Raw genomic sequence first — 20,251 nt, 5'->3', positions numbered from 1 at the left:
AATATGACTGTTAAGGCCTTAATTTAATTTGTTAATTCGAGGTGAATTAAATCAAGCCCTTAACACTCATTATTTAACTGAGATATGCTAGTGGTCCAGAGCTCAGAAAAGATTGAGAACCACTGATCCATTCCTTTCCCATGGTTGCCCTTATTCTGTTCTCTTAACCTTCCATATTAAACTCATGTTAACTGATTCATTGCAACATATGTATGAGCAAGCACACGCGATTGATATGGGCACATTTAATGACTCAACCAGGTAAACCGGTACAGTTTCCCTTGAAATTCTAACTCCCATTTCTGTGGAAGTTCTTGACATCCAAGTAACTGACAACATTGATGCGTCATCATACATCATACTGTTTCTCAACTAGTGGTCGATAAAATATAATATTAAAAAAATCTTCACTTTCCTACATTACTAAATGCATGGTCAGGGACCACATGCAATACCTTCACGGACCACCAGTGGTCCACGGACCACCAGTTGAAAACCCATGGGCTAAAGAGATGTGCTTCTTACTGTGCATCATTTTTTGTTGTCTTCACTTGTCTTGATGCTGCAGGTAACTCAGTCTATATTCACTTCAGTGCTTCTGAGGAGCTATTATATAATAATAATAATAATAATAATAATAATAATAATAATAATAATAATAATAATAATAATAATAATAATAATAATAGTAATAATAATAATAATAATAATAATAATAATAATATATTTTATTTGTAACACACTTTATATTTGACACAAATCTCACAATTTCTACATTGCAATAAAAATGATTTTAAAATAATAAGAATAAAAACAATGAAATTAATAAAATTCAGACACCATTATAATCTATCATATTCGCTATTTTTGAACATTTTGACCAAAAACTACATAGGCTACCGAAAAGGGATGCCAACAATCTTAAGAATTGAATTTGAATTGAAATACAGTACAAAACAATACAATAATACAATACAATGCAATACAATACAATACAATACAATACAATACACTATACTACACTACACTACACTACACTACACTACAATACACTACTACAATACAATACAATACAGTACAAACACAAACAGCAAACACAAACAAATAAGCTATTAATACAACAATTAACATCAGAGCCAGGGGGATTTACAAACAGAAAACATTAAAGAGTGAACACAAAAGGACAGTTCTTGCAGCTTTCTTATTTTTTTGAGTCATAAATTGTTTGAATGTATACAGCTTGGCTTCAATCTCAAAACACAATGAAAGAAATATGGATTTATGTATATGAAATTTAGCTAGAATAATGATCAATTATTGATGTATATCATTTTTTTCTTAATATTGAAGGAAACAGTACACTTTGCCAGTAATGAAATAAGTCAGTCAATCCTTCCAAAACTCCCTCTGCTGGTAGCTCCGTGAAATTGCACCTGCCTGGTGACGTCAGACGGTGACGCACCTGCTGTCAGCCCAGCTGAGAGAGACTCTGGTTGAAGATGGCGGACTCTGTGTCGGCGGGTTTAGGAGGAGAAGAGGAGAAAGAAACGGAGAAGGAGGGCAAGGAGAGGGAGAGGAAGGCTGCCAAAGTGGAGAGGAGCAAGGAGAGCGACGGCATGACGGAGACGCGGAGCTTCAGCGACAAGAGTGGCAACAGAAAGGGAAAGAAACGCAACCTCTCTGGTGAGAGCTAACCCCCTTTAGTACAACTGTTACACCGGAACCCGTGACCTATCGTAGACGGTGACCCCTTAGCAGCGTGTCACGGTTTTATAATTTGAGCAAATTTAACAGAATGTATCATATGAACGCCGTTTTTATTGTATGGCCACTGCGTCATGTTATTCTGATTAATGCGGGGAATAATTTATTTGTTTACTTGTCACAAAATAATGCCAAAAGACTTAAACGACCTGTGTAAACGGGTATCTATTTTGGAAAAACATTTTCCATAATGTGTAATCACCAGATATATATATATTTATTGTTTGTTTTGGTTGTTTATAGATGTTTAAACAACCTCTAAATAACAACCAGTCATTTGAGTAAAATAATGTGGAATTATAAAATAGCCAACTCTGGTGGTCACACAATTCGGCTGGTCACCGTGTTCGGTGCAACACGTGGTTTAGCCGCTCTGGCCAGCGTTTGTTTTGTTTTGTTTTTGTTGGCTCAGCTTCACACACATAACTAGTGTTATCTGGAACACTCATGCAGTATGCATTGCATTTCCTTTTGCATGCAGAATGTGCACAACTTTCACGTTGCAGCAGGATGCACTACCTTAACCAAGCTAGCATGGTCTCTGTAACATACAGTGCTTTGCTTTAACTGTAACATTAGCCAGCTAACGGGGTGGCTCATTTCCCTTCATGTGCATGTGTACATGTAAACCGATAAGAAGAAGCCCGACCCTGATCTGCAGCACTGGTTTTACATTAGTTTGATTGCATGATTGAACTTTAATCTTTTAGTTGTTGCGAGTGACTGACACACTGCAGCTGCTTATTGGCATGAGTGAAATGTGTGACTGCTTCTTGTGGTGGAACAGACTGTATGTACAGTCTACGATCATGTCATATCACTGATTGAACGTGTGTGTGTGTGTGTGTGTGTGTGTGTGTGTGTGTGTGTGTGTGTGTGTGTGTGTGTGAGTGTGAGAGAGAGAGAGAGAGAGAGAGTGGGAGAGAGAGAGAGTGTGTGTGTGTGTGTGTGTGACAGAGAGAGAGACACACACACACACACACACACACACACACACACACACACACACACACACACACACAGAGAGAGTGTGAGTGAGTCGAGCATGCAAAAACTGAATGTGTTTTGTACGCTATGTTCTCTGCCAGTGTCTGTGCTTCATGGCTGTAACTGGAGTTACACAAGCACGTTGCTGCCCTTACAATCAACTTTCTGAAAGTTTAGAGTGTGCTTCCTAGTAGGAAGGAATGTGAAAGTCCCATTCACGAGGGGGGGGGGGGGGTGTTGGAGCTTTGGACAATCTTGAAGTAACTTTGGGAATCTTAAGGTAACTTCTGGAATTTAGGGAATCTGTAGGAATCTATACTTCCAGTATTTTTGTGTGTGTGTGTGTGTGTGTGTGTGTGTGTGTGTGTGTGTGTGTGTGTGTGTGTGTGTGTGTGTGTGTGTGTACATATGAATCATTGTCAGCATCCCTTGGGGTTATTTCAGGCTAAAGGCACAAACGCTATCAGCATTATCTTTATTTGTTTTATTGAACCTGTTTTCTATCTCTCTCCCTTTGCTCTTACTCTACCTCTGTCCTCTCTCTTCTCATAGAATACTACAAAATGATGGAGCATGCACAAAAAATAGAACTCACTCACTGCTTTGTTTACACAAATAAAACCGATTCTGATTCTAAAACTGATTCTGAAATACATTAAGACAGTCAGCAGCAGGGGTCCGTTATGTTATGTCACACCTGTGTCACACGGAATCGGAAGTGATGCCTTCGAAAAGCTCAGATCTTGACCACAGATATTCTCAGATGGAGTGCACTGCACACTGTGCCGACAGGAGACTCAGCTCTTTGTTCGCATTAATGTGCATTCTGTGCAAGCACATCGTCTCTTGTCGGGGTGGAAACCTCCAAAACGAAATGTCCAAAACTGTTACTCTTCAGGATTCAAATTCAAAAGTAGCAGATCTACAAGCTCTAAACCATGGGTTTTCAACTGGTGGTCCGTGGACCACTGGTGGTCCGTGAATGTATTGCATGTGGTCCCTGACCATGCATTTAGTAATGTAGGAACGTGAAGATTTGTATTATATTTTATTTTATCGACCACTAGTTGAGAAACAGTATGATGTATGATGACACATCAATGTTGTCAGTTACTTGGAAGTCGGATGTCAAGAACTTCCACAGAAATGGGATTTAGAATTTAAAGGGAAACTGTTCCGGTTTACCTGGTTGAGTCATCATTAGTAGGAAATGTGCCCATATCAATCGCATGTGCTTGCTCGTACATATGTTGCAATGAATCAGTTAACATGAGTTTAATATGGAAGGTTAAGAGAACAGAATAAGGGCAACCATGGGAAAGGAATGGATCAGTGGTTCTCAATCTTTTCTGAGCTCTGGACCACTAGCATAATGTCAGTTAAATAAAGACTGTTAAGGGATTGACTTAAGGTTTAAATTAAGGCCTTAACAGTCATTATTTAATGTCAAGCTTTTTCCCCCACACCACGCCCATATCCCCCCTCCCAACACACCAGTGGTCCCCAGGTTGATTCTCAGTCAGGGTGGTGGTCCCGGGTTCATAATCAGTTGAAAACCCATGCTCTAAACGTGTCGCAAGCTTAGAGATCTGCTACTTTTGATGCTTTTGTGTGACACTGTAGTATGATCAAGTAGGGCATTAATTTACGAAAAAACACAAAAAGTTAGAATATGGAGATGGAAGGTTTCTGCCCAACAACGACGATATACATCCAGCCCATATGAACAACAACTGGATGTCTTGAAAATGCCACTGCTGAAAGACCCACAAATGTTTTTATTTCTCTGGTTCTCCTATCCCACCCTCCGTCTCCTCTGTCCTCTGTGAGAACTAGTTCGCTCTGATTGCCTTGAACTTGACAGACTGCAGTTGACAGCCAGCCCTGATGAATTAGTTGAGTCGAGCCCCACCGCCACTTATGAAAGGTCTGATTCCTGCCGAAGATATTTTCACACCTAGATGATGAGCACACGAGACCTCAATGTTACTGGCTAGCGGTCGGCCTAATGTATTTACCGCACAAGGGTTTAGTCTTGAAATTCGCAGGATTTAGTGAGTCAGACTTAATGTTAGGTTTGCAACCTAGGGTTAGGTTAACGCACACAAGCATGTATTAAAGGATCATGAGATATTCAACATCCTATTTCATAAACGTAAAAGTCCTTTATGGTCCATGTACAGTGACAGTAGTCCTGTTGTATTTTCTGGATGTTGGGTTGTCACTTTATTGTGTGCTAACGTTTTACACCTAACCTTATTCCTAAACATAACCGTAGTAAAACTATGCCTAAACCTAACCTTTCTTCTTAAGCTTAACTTCAGCAAAACTATAACTAACCTTAAACTTAATCCTAACCTTATCCTCAGTAAAACGAATACAAGAGGGGCAATGTGTTTTTGGACCAGTCTTCCGGTGCGGTTACTGTTGCTCACATCAGGAGATGTGAACAACGGTTGATCAGGAGTATTTGTATGATCCTCCACACACCTGTCTCTGGTGAGGTTCATCAGTATTGCCGAATTCACATCAGCAGTGGCAACCATTTGTTCCGCTGCGTTTTTCCTCTAAATGGCTCTGTACAAAACGTCTGAGACACCCATACCCGTACACCTGTGTTCCACGGCCATTTCAGACCACACCGTGGTTCTGGTTGGCAAATGGCAGCGGAAAAGTCGCATTGTGGGCTTGTAGATCTGCTATTTTTGGTGGGTGACACGTCCCGACCGCAACCAAATATAAATCAGGCATATGGACTCAGTGAGGAGCTGTTGATCATTGCAGTGTGTTTTTTTGGTCCACAGACCTGTCTCGCTCGGTGAGCTTCATCAGTGCTGAATAGGGCTGTCACGATTGTGACATTTTACATGACGATTAATTGTCACACAAATAATTGCGATATAAAGATTGAATTGTGTTTCTTGTCGTTGAACATTATGAATAATAGTCTATTTCCACTTTATTGGAAATGTTTTGAAAATATAGGAACATTTTGAACATGGAAATGATTATGACGATTTGGAAAAAAATAATTGTGATTATCTCAAATAATTGTGATTACAGTATGTAATAATTGTGACAGGTCTAGTACTGAGCTGCAGTGTGTTTATCTGGTCCACAGACTTGTCTTTGGTGAGGTTCATCAGCACTGAGCTCACCAGGGGATACTTCCTGGAGCACAATGAGGCCAAATACACTGAGCGCAGAGAGAGAGTCTACACCTGCCTCCGCATCCCCAAAGAACTGGAGAAGGTAAGGAATATGCACGCACACACACATACACATGCACATGCACTTACGCATGCACGTGCACGCACACAGATAGACACACACACATACAGACATGCTTATACATACAGACATTACTAAGATAAATACATATTATGCAAACACACACACACACACAAAGATTTTGTTTTTGATATGCTTCGACAGAAAGGTATAACTGCCAGGTTATGTAATATTAATCATTTTCCGTCACGATGCATTTACATAACGATTTATTCAAGTTCAGACATGCAGACTGTCATTACCGCTTGAACATGCTGTTTGTGTGTGTGTGTGTGTGTGTGTGTGTGTGTGTGTGTGTGTGTGTGTGTGTGTGTGTGTGTGTGTGTGTGTGTGTGTGTGTGTGTGTGTGTGTGTGTGTGTGTGTGTGTGTGTGTGTGTGTGTGTGTGTGTGTAGTTGATGACGTTTGGCTTCTTCCTGTGTCTGGATGCCTTTCTGTATGTGTTCACTCTGCTGCCCCTCAGAGTACTACTGGCTCTGCTCCGCCTCCTCACCCTGCCCTGCTGCGGCCTCAGGTAACACACACACACACACACACACACACACACACACACACACACACACACACACACACACACACACACACACACACACACACACACACACACACACACACACACACAAATCTGACTAGTTTTTATTGCCAGGTATTTGTCTGGATGAGGGCGATGAATTAATTACACTGAAGGCAACAGTACAGAAACATTTACAAACTCTTTACAGCATAGAATTGAATCGAATCGTAATCAAATAGAATCGTGAGGCCATTTTAGATTCCCATCTCAGACACAGGTACAGCACTGACATACACATACATATAAGCTTGGGACGGCAGTGGCTCAGGAGGTAGTGTCCACTTGGGAAACGGAAGGTCCCCGGTTTGATTCCCGGCTCCAAAGTGTCCTTGAGCAAGACACTGAACCCCTAACTGCTCCCGATGAGCAGGTTGGTGCCTTGCATGGTTTCCTCCGCCATCGGTATGTGAATGAGTGAATGTAATGCATTGTAAAGTGCTTTCGATAAAGGCTCTGTATAAATGCACCATTTACCATTTATACTCGGTTGTATGATGGTGTCACCAAAAAGAACTGGTCTACAAGCTAACAACACGTCACATCACGTTTTGACTGTTTTTATCACTGTTTTACTTCATTCCACATGCTTTACCCTTTAACACATAAGCTAGGGCTGGGAAGTTAGAACATAGAAACAAACTATCGATTATGTTTTTAGCGAGTATTCCCTTTATTATTTTTTATGATCGACTACATCAATGTGGCATTATTTTACAACCATGTAGTTCTTAGTAAATCGACATTGGCTTGGACTCCTATGACATTATAGCTGATAATGAAATCTTCTATGCAGAAAATTTATGGGATTTTAACTTTCGGCACCTCCATGTTGAAGCCTATTTTAGGCATGTCATTATAGGCAATTTAGTTTTTAAATATTTAAAAATGGTTTAAAAATAACTGAGCTTGTAGAATAATTCTCATTCAAATGATGTCCTAGCGAGTCCTATTTATTGGCAATACATATGTACACATACAGACACATACAGTACATAGTTGCATGTGGAAATGGGCCCAACGGCCTCTGTAATACCACCATGCGCCTCTAGAGGGAAGCAGAGCTCCTTTGAGTCTGACAGATTATCTGTAATTAGAATGGATTAACTCATCTTTAACGAGCAGGAGTAACCTGTAATCTGCTCTTTTTTTACTCTGTGTGTGTGCGTGTGTTTCCAGTGGTTCGCGGCTGCTGCAGCCGGCCCAGGTGTGTGACGTGTTGAAAGGTTTAATCATGATCCTGTGCTACGTCATGATGGGATATGTAGACTACTCCATGATGTACCACCTCATACGAGGACAGTCTGTCATCAAACTGTACATCATATACAACATGTTGGAGGTACGCACGCACGCACGCACGCACGCACGCACGCACGCACGCACGCACGCACGCACGCAGCCATACGAAGATAAGTGACTGTCAAATACCATCTCCAGTTTGTTTCTCGGAACTTATTAGGGCTGCAAATACTTTCTTTAATGAATAATCAAGACCATTTTTCATGACCATTTTTTAAATATATCAATGAATTGAAATTCAAATTGATTTCTTATAAAAAACGATTAGTCTGATAAACCTATTTTAGGGCAGAAGAGGCACGACATAATTGTCAACAGTGTTGCACAAAAACATGAAAAATAGCTGATCTACAAGCTCACAACGCGCCACATTCCGTGTAAGTATGTAGATCTGCTATTTTAGCTGTTTTTAAAAGTCTTTGAAAATCTTCAATAAATTCAAATATCACATATTTTATTTAAATTCTTTATTAGTTTGATCAATTAAATCGATCAGTTTGATTAACTGGTGAACCCCTATAACTTACATTTGATGTAAACACCAAACGAGCTGGTAGACTTGATTGTTCTTTATCACGTGGCAATGAATGATTCCTTGATCCCTCACTTTCCCTTCCTTTCCTCCTTCACTTCCTTCTTTCCTTGCACACTTTCTTTCCTGTCTTTGTCTTTTCTTCCCGTAATTGTCTTCTCGGTTGTCCTCCGGTCTCCTGTCCACTAGGTGGCGGATCGCCTCTTCTCGTCGTTTGGTCAGGACATCCTGGATGCTCTGTACTGGACGGCAACAGAGCCCAAAGAGAAGAAGAGAGCTCACATAGGAGTCATCCCTCACTTCCTCATGGCTGTTCTCTACGTCTGTATCCATACTGTGTGTGTGTGTATGTGTGTGCGCGCTCGCGAATAACAGATTTACACGCAGAAAATAGCCGATCTACAAGCTGATCTTGTAGAAGCTGATCTTGTAGATCGGCTATTTTCAGCTTGTGACACCAGCGCGAAACTAGGTACAGTATAAATCAGGCTTATGGTAGATCACCAACTAAAAGCCTCAAATATGAAAGTCACATCGGTAGGAAAAGATGGATAAAAACAGGAGGCGGCATAGTATAGATCTCTGGGGGACTCCGGTCAACTAAGTATACCTGTATAGGCTTTTAATAATGGGCACTCAGGATTTTGCAGTGTACTGTATGTGCACACCATGTGACTTTGTTGAGTTTGTTTTCCTGAGCGTCTCCTCTCAGTTCTTCATGCCATTCTCATCATGGTCCAGGCTACCACCCTCAATGTAGCCTTCAACTCCCACAACAAGTCACTGCTCACCATCATGATGTCTAACAACGTGAGTCACACACACACACACACACACACACACACACACACACACACACACACACACACACACACACACACACACACACACGTCACACAGGATCAGTTACAACACTGTTAGATTCCAAAGGAGGGACATTAAGCTGCAGGGTTATTAAAGCTGGATCCGTACTGTTTGTGGTCGTTGTCTCCCTCTCCTTATGGTTGTATTGTTTTACCGTACTGCACCTGCAACACTTACAGTAGATTGGTGAAAGTAACGTTTTATTAATTAAAATAAGTCCAGGATTATAGCTTTTAAGATGCCCATCAGTCCTCATACCATTCGACTCTTGTGACTCGAATATTTAGACCCATGACAGTGTTTATGCTGACGTGAAAGCCATCATTAATGTTTGTCCCTCCTCTTTGCAGTTCGTGGAGATCAAAGGGAGTGTATTTAAGAAGTTTGAGAAGAACAACCTGTTTCAGATGTCCAACAGTGGTGAGCAGTGCAAACAACCATCAACCCATTATGCAATTAACCACTATTTTCAAGATGTCTTTTTGACGAAAAAACTATAATTTTCAAAAATGTTTTAAAGTATCCGATCTACAAGTTCACAACATGTCACGGTGCGACACATTTTGAACTTGTAGATCTGCTATTGACAATTGTTAAACATCTAAACATTGTATCGGTATTGGTGCAGAATTTCCAATCGACGCATTCATTTATGTCCAGGCATTTGATCTCAGAGAATTGGTTGAAGGTAAATTGAGTTCAGTACCATGTCTGTGTTGTGCGTGTGGGTGTGGGTGTGGGTGTGTCTGTGTGTGTGTGCGCTCGTGCGTGCGCTCGTGCGTGTGCGGGTGTGTGTCCAGAAGTAGGTTAATCCTGGATTGATGTGTTATGTTTTGTGCAGACATAAAGGAGAGGTTCACCAACTACATCCTCCTGCTCATCGTGTGCCTCAGGAACATGGAGCAGTTCTCCTGGAACCCAGGTAACCGTCACACTCAAGTTCATTCTGACTGAACTGCACTTGAATAGTATACGTCAATGGTTCTCAACCTGTGGGCTGGGGCCCACTGGTGGGCTGTGAGGGTATTACAAGTGGGCCCTTAAATAATTGGCAAAACACACATGTTTTGGTGTGGTATGTTTTCTTTACTACCCTGAGAAATGAGCTTTCATTGTGATAAATAGGAACTTTAAAGTATTATATTCTAAGCTGGAACTATCGAATGATTGCTCATTAAAATAAACATGCCCTGAAAATGCACGTGGCCCACCCATCTGACCACTTAACACGGCAACTTAAGGTTGTGAACCACTGGTATAAAAACCTTTACTTTTCAGGAAATGGAAAAAACTATCTGTGCTCCAATGGATCCAATGTAATTATTATACACTGCTCAAAATAATTAAGTGAACACTTTGATCCCTTAATTCTTTTGAGCAGTTTTTGTCAGCAGTATGTACACAGTTCATGAAAACTCAAAATAATTAAAGGATCAAAGTGTTCCCTACATCTCTAGCAGTATATATTATCATTATATTATATACATATTATAGTTGAATAGTGAGACAGAGATCCTGTGTGTGCCTGCACGTTTGCTTGTGTGCGATTTTGCATACTAGCACAACAAGTGGTGTAATAAAGTGACCAGGCTAGCCACACAATGCAATTTATTCTTCTTATGTGATGAGATCATGGACATTAAGTATTGATTTGGGATGATGTCATCAATGATTGCTCTGATCCCAGACCACCTGTGGGTGCTGTTCCCTGACGTCGTCATGGTGATAGCCTCGGAGGTTGCCGTGGACGTCGTTAAGCACGCCTTCATCACCAAGTTCAACGACATCAACGCTGACGTAAGTCTGGTCCAGTCATTCTCAACCGTTTTCACTTCAACGACCCCCTCCCCAGTTTGATATCGTTGGATGGAAACCTTATATGTCCAAGACTGTTACTTTTCAGGATGCAGATCTACAAGCTCAAAGCGCGTCGCTTCACGCCACGTTTCGAGCTTGTGTATCTGCCACTTTTTATACTTTTGTATGACGCTGTAGTATGATCAAATAGGGCTGTAATTTATGGGGGAAAAAAACACAAAAAGTTAGAATATGGAGATAAAAGGTTTCTGCCCGACAGCGACGATATGCATTAGTCCACAGACCCCCATTTGACACAGTTTATTTTTATTTATTTATTTGGGACCTCAATCCACACTGTAAAATGCTCAGTGTAAACTCTGAGAATGTTGCATTTGTAAATCTCAGAGTTAAAGACCTGTCCATTTGGAATTTTAGTGGTCCCCGGACAGTGGTCGAGTCATGCGTGTGTGTGTGTGTGTGTGAGTGAGCGCGTGTGGGTGTGCGTGTGTGCGCGCCCTCATTTGGGAATCTGTGTGTGAGGCTGTGTACGAGGGAGTGTGTACATTATAAGTGTACTGTGCATGTCTGTGCAGTGTGCATGCATGTACTATATGTTTGTGTGTTTGTGCGTGTGTGCGCCAGGGCTTTTCCCGGCTCAAAGCGAGGCAGAGGTGGTACTTCAATCATGATCACCTGCATGTGCGCATGCACATCACCTTCATCTGGATAAAACACCACTGTGTACATACTTAATTTAATGGAATAAAGTAGAGGGGCCCTGACATTTTGAAAGCCATTGTTTTTTTTGTTGGTTTGTTTTTTTCTGGCTTGTCTGCCTTTGTTGATAGTTACAGTGGAGATTAGTCAGGAGTCAGGACTCAGGAAACAAGGTGAGGGAGTTAGGGAGTGACATGCAGCTTAATGATCCGCCCAGCCCAGGAATCAAACCGGGTACTCTCTCTCAGGCATCATCATAATAATAATACATGACATTTATATAGTGCTTTTCATGGTGCCCAAGTCGCTTTACAAGACAAAACAAACAAAAGTACTTCATCAATATACAGAGGAACTAGTCAAAAACAAGGTAAAATCTAGGAATAAAAATGACACCAAAAAACAGATAAAACAATTAAAATTACGAGGTTAAAAACGGGGGAAATTTAATTAAGTTGGGAAGGCAAATCTGAAGCAGTGGGTCGTGAGGGCCGTTTTGATGTGAGTTCCAGAGGGAGGGGGGGGGGGGCAGCACCATGTGTCACTGCAGGTTCACTGCTTTGTCTTGGGGACCACCAGGAGGTTAGCATCACCAGACCTGAGGGAACCGGAGGGGGTGTGTGGTGGTGAAGGACTTCAGATGTCGAGGTGGCTGGGGCTAGATTATTGAGGGCCTTGTAGGTGGTGAGCAGCAATGAAAGAGCCCCATTTGTTTAAAAAACTTTTGTTTATTGTTTTTTCTACCAAAGCATTCAAATCAAAGGCAGATAAACGGATACATAAAAGCTTCCTTCAGTGTAACCCATAGAATACAAAGGATCAGTAGACTCATTCAATTTTCACCCCAAAACATGAAGTACAGGTACGAAAGAGCCCCATTTTTGCACTCCTTTTAGATCGCCAGGTATGTCGGAGGAGACGGCGGGCAGACGTATTTACGGGGGAACAACCTTCATTACATGTTACATGAGCTGAGGACCAGAACAGATGCTTGTATTTATTGTAGGGCTTTTACGTTCCTTCAGATGTCAGCCGGCACAAAATCCCAGGCAGCCACCTGGGATTTCTGTACGCAGGAAAAACCCTGTGTGTGTGTGTGTGGGGTTGGTTTATTGAGTGCTGGCTGGTCATGTTTATTCAAGGAGGGAAACTTAACTCCTGTGTGATTGAGGAGGAAGCAGTACATTGTGGTGCTCGTTTCTGCTCCACTGGCCTACATTCAGCCTGCACTTCTACAACCTCTCACACTCTCCTGATCGGTCTCACGTGCAATCTCGCTCTTTTCTTAGACCTCTCTTCACTGTACAGTATACACACTCTCACACACACATAATAATTATGAAATAGATCATTTGGTCTCCACTTCTTGGGGTGTTTTTTTTTTGTCACTGTATATTTGCACATATGTGAAATTTGTCCTCTGCATTTATCCATCCTATAACAACTAGGAGCAGTGAGCGCTATACTGCGGTGCTTGGGGAGCAATTAGGGGTTAAGAGTGTTGCTCAGGGACACACTTTGACACGTTGCTGGCCTGGCCTGGAATCGTACCTGGGACAACCAGGGCCTCTGGCTTCCCCAGGCGGGCTCACTAACCAGTCACATGGCCGCACGCACGCACACGCACAGGACACAGCCACGTACGCTCACACTTACGCATTACTATCAGAATATAGAGCTTTAAAGTTTACACCACCTTTAAAACCACCTGGACCTTATTCTGTGGGGATGAACATTTGGCAAAAATAGACTAGCTATTTGTGGTGAAGAGATTTGGTGTGAAGGGAAATACTAGAGGACCTGGTCTAGAGCCCTGGGGGACCCCAGTCACAAGTATATAGGGTTTAAGTGGTTCAATAACAAGCCAGTCAAGTCTGACTGCCCATCCTCCTCTACCTCACCCTCCCACCTTCGCCCAATTCTTTAATTTGTCCAACTTTGGGTGGGGGTGGGTGGGCAGGCAGGGTGGGCAGGGCTTACGTAATGAAAGCCAACTCCTGAACAAAGAGATTAACCCCTTTATCCCCAGTGTGTCAAACTCAATCGAAAATTACCTCTCTGTCTCTTTCTTACCTCCAAGTACTTAATACACACACATACGCGCACATACGTCATGTCACTTTATTTTATTTCTTATTTTATTTCCATTTCTATGCAGGTTTTGTGTTTTTAATTCTGTATTTTGCTGATGGTGTCTTTACAAGCTCGAATGCTTTTCTTTTATTCTTTTTTATTTTTCCATCGAGGAAAGGATTCTGATTAAGCCTGTGGGCTTCCTTGCTTTTCTTGCACAGTAAAATGTCTTATATGGTTAATTTCTATACATTGTGCTAATAAAACTAAATCTCTCTCACTCACTCACTCACTCACTCTCTCACACTCACACCCTCTCTCAGGTGTGTTGCTTTAGTATCTTTTCAACCTCTCTCCCTGAACTGACTATTACACTTTGTCAGCTCAGTGAGCTCACCAGCAGCTGTTTGGACATGATACGAATCAATCTTCTAACTTCAATTGTCTTATCACCATACACTGTCCATGTCTTGTCCCCCAGGTGTACGGAGAGTACCGAGCCAGCCTCGCCTTCGACCTGGTCAGCAGCCGGCAGAAAAATGTGAGTGAATATTAGTTAAGTGGTTTTCAAAGTCTCCGTGCCCCAAGGCACACCTAAGGGAAGGTTAAAATCTCAAGGCACACCTGCATCAATTTCAAAATAGCCTCTATAACATATGTAATCACACTCTAAATGTTTATTTTTATTTACTAACGACAAATTCAAAGTTGAACCACATGCGGTAAGCCCTATTTCATAGCTTTCAGAAGGACATGGAGGTTGTGGATAGGCTATTTTAGTTAATTTTAAGTTTTTTTGAAATGAAATAATTTAGCTTTTCTGCCTATAATTATATGTCAAAAATAAGTTAAAAGTGGTTAAAATATATATATATTTTTTGGATATAGAATATTGCAAACTATTGCAATAATTAATAATAATGTGTGGTTGTCACTGTCACAGTATTCCAAGGCATACCGTTTGGGAACCTCTGATCACTGATATGGAACAGGTTCAGCTTGACGTCATAAATGTAGTTTCTGTAAAGTCCTGTTGTACTATATGAGGGTCCTGTTGATGGTTCCCCAGAAATAGTTTTTGGAGCTGAGTGCTGACGTCGCTCATCAGTGTCACATTTGATGCTCGTGGCTGTGTCTGACAATCCGGTAATTTACAACCTGACTTTGAATCATTGATTACCACAACCATGAGGAGTCCATGTTTACTGTTATTTCAGCTAAGCTATTTGTAAATGGTAAATGGTGCATTTGTATATCGCTTTTATCCAAAGCGCTTTACATAGATCGTGCATTACATTCACCCATTCACACACACATTCATACACCGATGGCGGAGGAAACCATGCAAGGCACCAACCTGCTCATCTGGAGCAATTAGGGGTTCAGCATCTTGCTCAAGGACACTTCGACACTAACTCTGGGGGAGCCCCCCAGCCCGGGATCGAACGGGAACCTTGCGGTTTCCAGTTCACTCTACCCGGCCACTCTACCCCTGAGCCACTGCCGCCCCATTTTGTGCTGACAGGACGTTCGAGCACAGCAACAGTTGATAGGTTCTAACGTAGAAGGCATCAATAAACGCTCCGAAGGGGTATATTAGTAAGAAGCGCTCTGGACGTGATATCCAAAGCCCTCCTCTACTCAAAAAAGCACTTTTGTGGACATGACCCTAATGTTGCGTTGTCTTGCAGAAATATCTTCCTCGTGTGAACTCCTGTTGCTGACTGTGCCTGAGTTGACTGAATGCTGACTAATGCTGTTCTTTTCTGTCCAGGCGTACACAGACTACAGTGACTCAGTGTCCAGAAGAATGGGCTTCATTCCCCTCCCTCTGGCTCTGCTGGTTGGTATCACGTTGTCATAACACACTCGGACATAAACACAGTCACGCAAACATCATGGGTAGGCAGGCACCCACCCACCATCGCTCACCTAAATGTCTCAGTTTATGTCGAATGTAGGCAAACCACAGCACAGCGAGGAGGAAGAAACACAGTCTCATAGCATGCTGTGTCTTGATCATGTACATCAGTAGTTCGCAAACTTTTTCATGTCAAGGACCCCCACAGTATTTGGCCGCGGACCCGCGTCTGAAAATATTTTGTGCCAGGGAACCCCCTATACAAGATTATTTGAATAGTAGATCGTCTATTTTCAAACAGCAGATGTATGTATGTTTAAAGTGGTTCGTCTGATTTTTATGCTATATCAATACATTTTTCTGGGGGCCCCCTGGAACCCCCTCAAGGACCACTGGGGGTCCCCGGAGCCGACTTTAGGAACCACTGATGTAAATGTATTGATGTGGTTGTGTGCTTCCAGTTGATCAGAGTGGTGAACAGCTCAGTGAAGATCCAGGGCTCTCTGTCCTTCATGTGTGTTCTGCTCTTCTACCTCGGGTAAACGTTACACCTCTATCTCCTTATCTCTAACCACATAAACCCTAGCGTCCCTATTCTGGGGAAAACATTAGGTGAAAATAGCTTTGTGAGCTTGAAGATGGGATCATTTTGGTTAAGATATTTAGTGTGAAAAAAGGGAGATCCTGCTTCACTGTCTTCACTTACAGCAAATAAAAAGTATTCTATTGCGAGTACAGTTCATCAGGTATCTCAGAAGGCCAGTTGGACCAAAACGTTGTACTCGCAATAAAATACTCTTTTTGCTGTAAGTGAAGACAGTGTGTGGGATCTCCATTTTGTCCTGTCTCATGCATGGCTGCCTGCTTCTACACACCTGTCCCAGTAGGTGAGCAAAATATATTTAGTGTAAAATAAAAACAGGATGGGGCCTAGTAATGAGCCCAGGGTGACTCCAGTCAACTAAGTATGGGGTTTAAGTGTTTAAAGGGGCATGAAAGTTTAGGCTGATTTTGAAGTTTTCTTTCCTGTACACGTTAAAAACTCTCCGCTGAAAATAGCCGATCTATTGACGGATTTCCGCGCGACGTCATCACAGAGCAGAATGCGCAATCTGCGCATGCCCGGGTGAAAGGCGCGTTCGAAAATACAGCCCTGATACAGTGAGCGCACTGGCCAATACAAACTAATAGGCGAGTGTGCTCCGGTGCGTAATTTCCAAACGCACCCATAGGCTTCCCCCTCCTCTGCGCGGTCATATTCCTCTCATATTTACTAACAGGAAACCCGTCTATAAGTTCACAACACATTGCGTTGCGACGCATTGTGATGCGTTGTGAGCTTGTAGCTCTCCTATTTGCGCCAAATGTTAGCCTATTATGACCCAAAATTGAGATGCTGGGGTTCATGTGGTTAACCATGTTAATGTGCAATATTTAACAAAACGTATTGCAATGTAATTAATTTGTGTGTCTGTCTGTCTGTCTGTCTGTCTGTCTGTGCGTGCAGGATGATGACTCTGAAGGTGCTGAACAGCATCATTCTCTTGGGGACGTCGTGCATGTTCGTCAAAGAGGCCAACATGGAGGAGAAGCTGTTTGATCCTCCTCCTTCTGTCGTCTCCAGCCGTGCCAACTCCAGAGCACACCGCCCCAAACACACACACACTACTACACTACAAGGTAACACACACACACACACACACACACACACACACACACACACACACACACACACATAGTCTCCTCTCCATCTTAAATATTGAAGGATGTAGGTATCATATTCATGGAGTTGTAAAACATTGTTATGCCATGGTGATACGTCACAGCGTGCCACAGAAGCTACGCTTTGTAAGCTTGCAAACAGCTATTTTCAGCAAAAGCTTTCCCCACAACAACAGAAAACAAAAAAGACATGCTAGCAATAGAGCCCTGAGGGATTCCGCTCAACCATACGGCATAACCATAAACGCTTCCGCCCGTCTCAAAAAACAGACCCAGTGGCAGAGAGAGGAGGGCCGTCGTCATCGGCGCCATCATCCGCCATCTCGCAGCCCGCCCACCCGCCAGAGAGCAGCCACCTCGCCCCCACGCTGGCCAAGAGCGACTCCACCTTCCTGACCACGCCCGACGGCGACGAAGACGAAGACGACAAGATGATCCTGAACGGCGAGACGGGCCTGGAGGGAGACGCAGGACTCAAACACCGGACGCCAAAGAAAGACCTGCTGGAGATCGACCGCTTCACCATCTGTGGCAACCGCATCGACTGAGGGGAAGGGGGGGGGGCAAACCCAACATCCATCCTGCCAATGGAGCCTGGTTCAGGGATCAGACAAACACATTTGTTTTTGTGGGGCGGCGGAGGGGGGGGGGGGGAGCGCTTTCAGCTCAAGACTCGTTCTGGTGCAGCTAACCCCTATGAAACCCCTTCAAGCCCTGCTTTGAGTATTTATTGCTATTTATTACCGACTAAACCCCCAGGGCATTTGGCTGTGATATGACTGTCGTACAGGAGAAGGCCATAGCAGACTGGAATACCCCTCTACCACTACATATCCCCCGACCACCACCGTATCGACCAATTACTTTGGGATGGACTCGTGGTGGTCATCCTGGCAACCCGGGAGACGATGAACACGTGGAGGGGGGGGTGGGGGTGGGGGAGTGAATGTTCTGCATGGCCGCAGAACAATAAATATGAGCCTACGGGATGAAAACACACATGCTTTTGTGATGTCATACGGACGCACCACCATGTGATTGTAAAAGAGCGTTGCAGCTGGACTGTGTGAGGAAGCGTTCATAAGCACAATCACGTGTTGGCCGAGGAGTGCACCAGGGAGTGCAACTAGGTTTTTTTTTGTTTTTTTTTTTTGACAAGGAACATAAATGTTCTAGATTTTTAAGGTTTTCAAAAGTTGGAAAAATATTTGAAATGTTTTTACGAATGTTTTTTTTGTTTTTGTTTTTTACTATTGGTCATGTTCAACATCTGAACTATAGGTCATAGACCCCAAACAGTGCTCTTGCAGTATCAAGTTTTGTTGCAGTCATAAATAGGGATGCACGATATTCCAATTTTGGCCAAAAAACTATTATTTCCATGGTCATACCGACCGATATTGATAGGGTGTACACATTTACCATACACCTTTTATACCTGACACCGTTACACTGACTAGACTTTCTGCCATTTTGCACACAAATCGCTGCACATTATCTACGGAGTCATATGATAACATGTATCATACTAACTTTGGATATTCCATACCGATTGGCTGTAATTGCCAGTTTGTGGGAGGGCCTATTTGCCCCCCCCCCCCCCCCCCCCCCCCCCAAAAAAAAGCCGAAAATCATGAACGCATTGTCCGATTGACCCCAAATTTAAATTACATATTGGGGCCTCTACACAACGCAGAGCCCAACATCGATTTCACGATTTTACCAATTTTCAACAAATTAAGTACACGTGATCTCTGGAGTCATGTGACAATGAGCAACACCTTTTTGATATTCTTTACGATTTGATGATATGATATGAATGAGTTGGGGGCCTATTCCTTACAAAAAACACCATGTATTATGAATGCAACATCCAGTCAACCCCAAATTGGAATTGCAAGTTGAGGGGCCTCTGTAGAGTGCACATCCAATAATGTTTTCACTTGTGCCCATAGTAGGCGCCACAAATGAGAAAAAGCTTAGCCTTATGTTGTAGAAACGCTATTAACCCCCGCATCTTCCTCAGGTCCTGTCGGCTGCAACCCATGACTTACACAGTCCTGGGTAGGCCACCCAGCCTGGTGGCGATGTGCGCTTCACAGAGCACTCCTTTCTAGTACTATAACCGTGTTCCTGGGTGCAGATGCAGATTTTCTAAAAAGGAAACATTGCTTTGTTGAGAGCTGATTTCTTAGGCCTACTGAACACTACACTTTGTTTCCATAGGCCAGATTTAAATGAGCTGTGATATAGAAGTGTACTATTTTAAGATATGATCTCAATATGCTTTTGCGTTCATTGATTCCCTCCAAGATATAGCGCTCTTGTCAGATCTTCAGGTGGCTTATTAAGTTATTAAACAGTTGTATCTTGCTCCCTCCTCCCATGACAGTCATTGCAAATGGCAAATTAGTTGTCACTTCAACAGACTGAAATAATTCCACACCGCACACATCATCTCCTGTGTAGGTAGATTAACACTAGCTGTTTTTCCATCGACGTGGTTGGCACATAATTCATGTCATCATATCGGCGTGACATATCGGGAAACATTTTTATATCTGTCTGATACCGATAACGCATTTTTAAACGATTATCGGCCGATATACCGATATGGTGACCGATATATCGTGCATCCCTTGTCACAAACTAACACGCCCATTTCACTGCTTTGAATTCTAAGTTACTAAAGTGAGCCCAAGTGTTTCCAGTTGAGAGAAGGCACATGAGTGCATCTGGCTTTCACCACCTCTGGGTTCTTATTGCTA

General features: G+C 42.7%; 1 protein-coding gene across 1 annotated transcript; it reads left to right on the top strand.

Annotated features, from left to right (window-relative positions):
* The first annotated feature begins 1,494 nt into the window (after positions 1-1,494).
* Positions 1,495-19,460, top strand: tapt1b (transmembrane anterior posterior transformation 1b). The gene is made up of 14 exons (XM_084073437.1): positions 1,495-1,683; positions 5,873-6,003; positions 6,437-6,555; positions 7,792-7,954; positions 8,636-8,771; positions 9,159-9,256; positions 9,661-9,730; positions 10,152-10,232; positions 10,998-11,107; positions 14,382-14,441; positions 15,675-15,743; positions 16,223-16,299; positions 17,269-17,441; positions 17,754-19,460. Exons 1-14 carry the CDS (start codon positions 1,500-1,502, stop codon positions 18,029-18,031), a joined length of 1,749 nt encoding a protein of 582 aa, XP_083929563.1. The 5' UTR covers positions 1,495-1,499; the 3' UTR covers positions 18,032-19,460.
* Positions 19,461-20,251: the final 791 nt, after the last annotated feature.

This window comes from Gymnoscopelus microlampas, assembly GCF_963454915.1.
Source record: "Gymnoscopelus microlampas genome assembly, chromosome: 2".
In the NCBI taxonomy this organism is placed as follows: domain Eukaryota; kingdom Metazoa; phylum Chordata; class Actinopteri; order Myctophiformes; family Myctophidae; genus Gymnoscopelus; species Gymnoscopelus microlampas.
The sequence above is the reverse complement of the archived record's forward strand: the minus strand, read 5'-3'. Positions and strand labels throughout refer to the sequence as shown.

What these genes read in the sequence shown, in the direction of transcription:
- tapt1b (XM_084073437.1), top strand. Translation starts at nt 1,500, where the DNA reads ATGGCGGACTCTGTGTCGGCGGGTTTAGGAGGAGAAGAGGAGAAAGAA. An exon ending in CTGCCCTGCTGCGGCCTCAG is followed by an intron (nt 6,556 to 7,791) that starts GTAACACACACA and finishes GTGTGTTTCCAG; the next exon opens with TGGTTCGCGGCTGCTGCAGC. An exon ending in CATGGCTGTTCTCTACGTCT is followed by an intron (nt 8,772 to 9,158) that starts GTATCCATACTG and finishes GTCTCCTCTCAG; the next exon opens with TTCTTCATGCCATTCTCATC.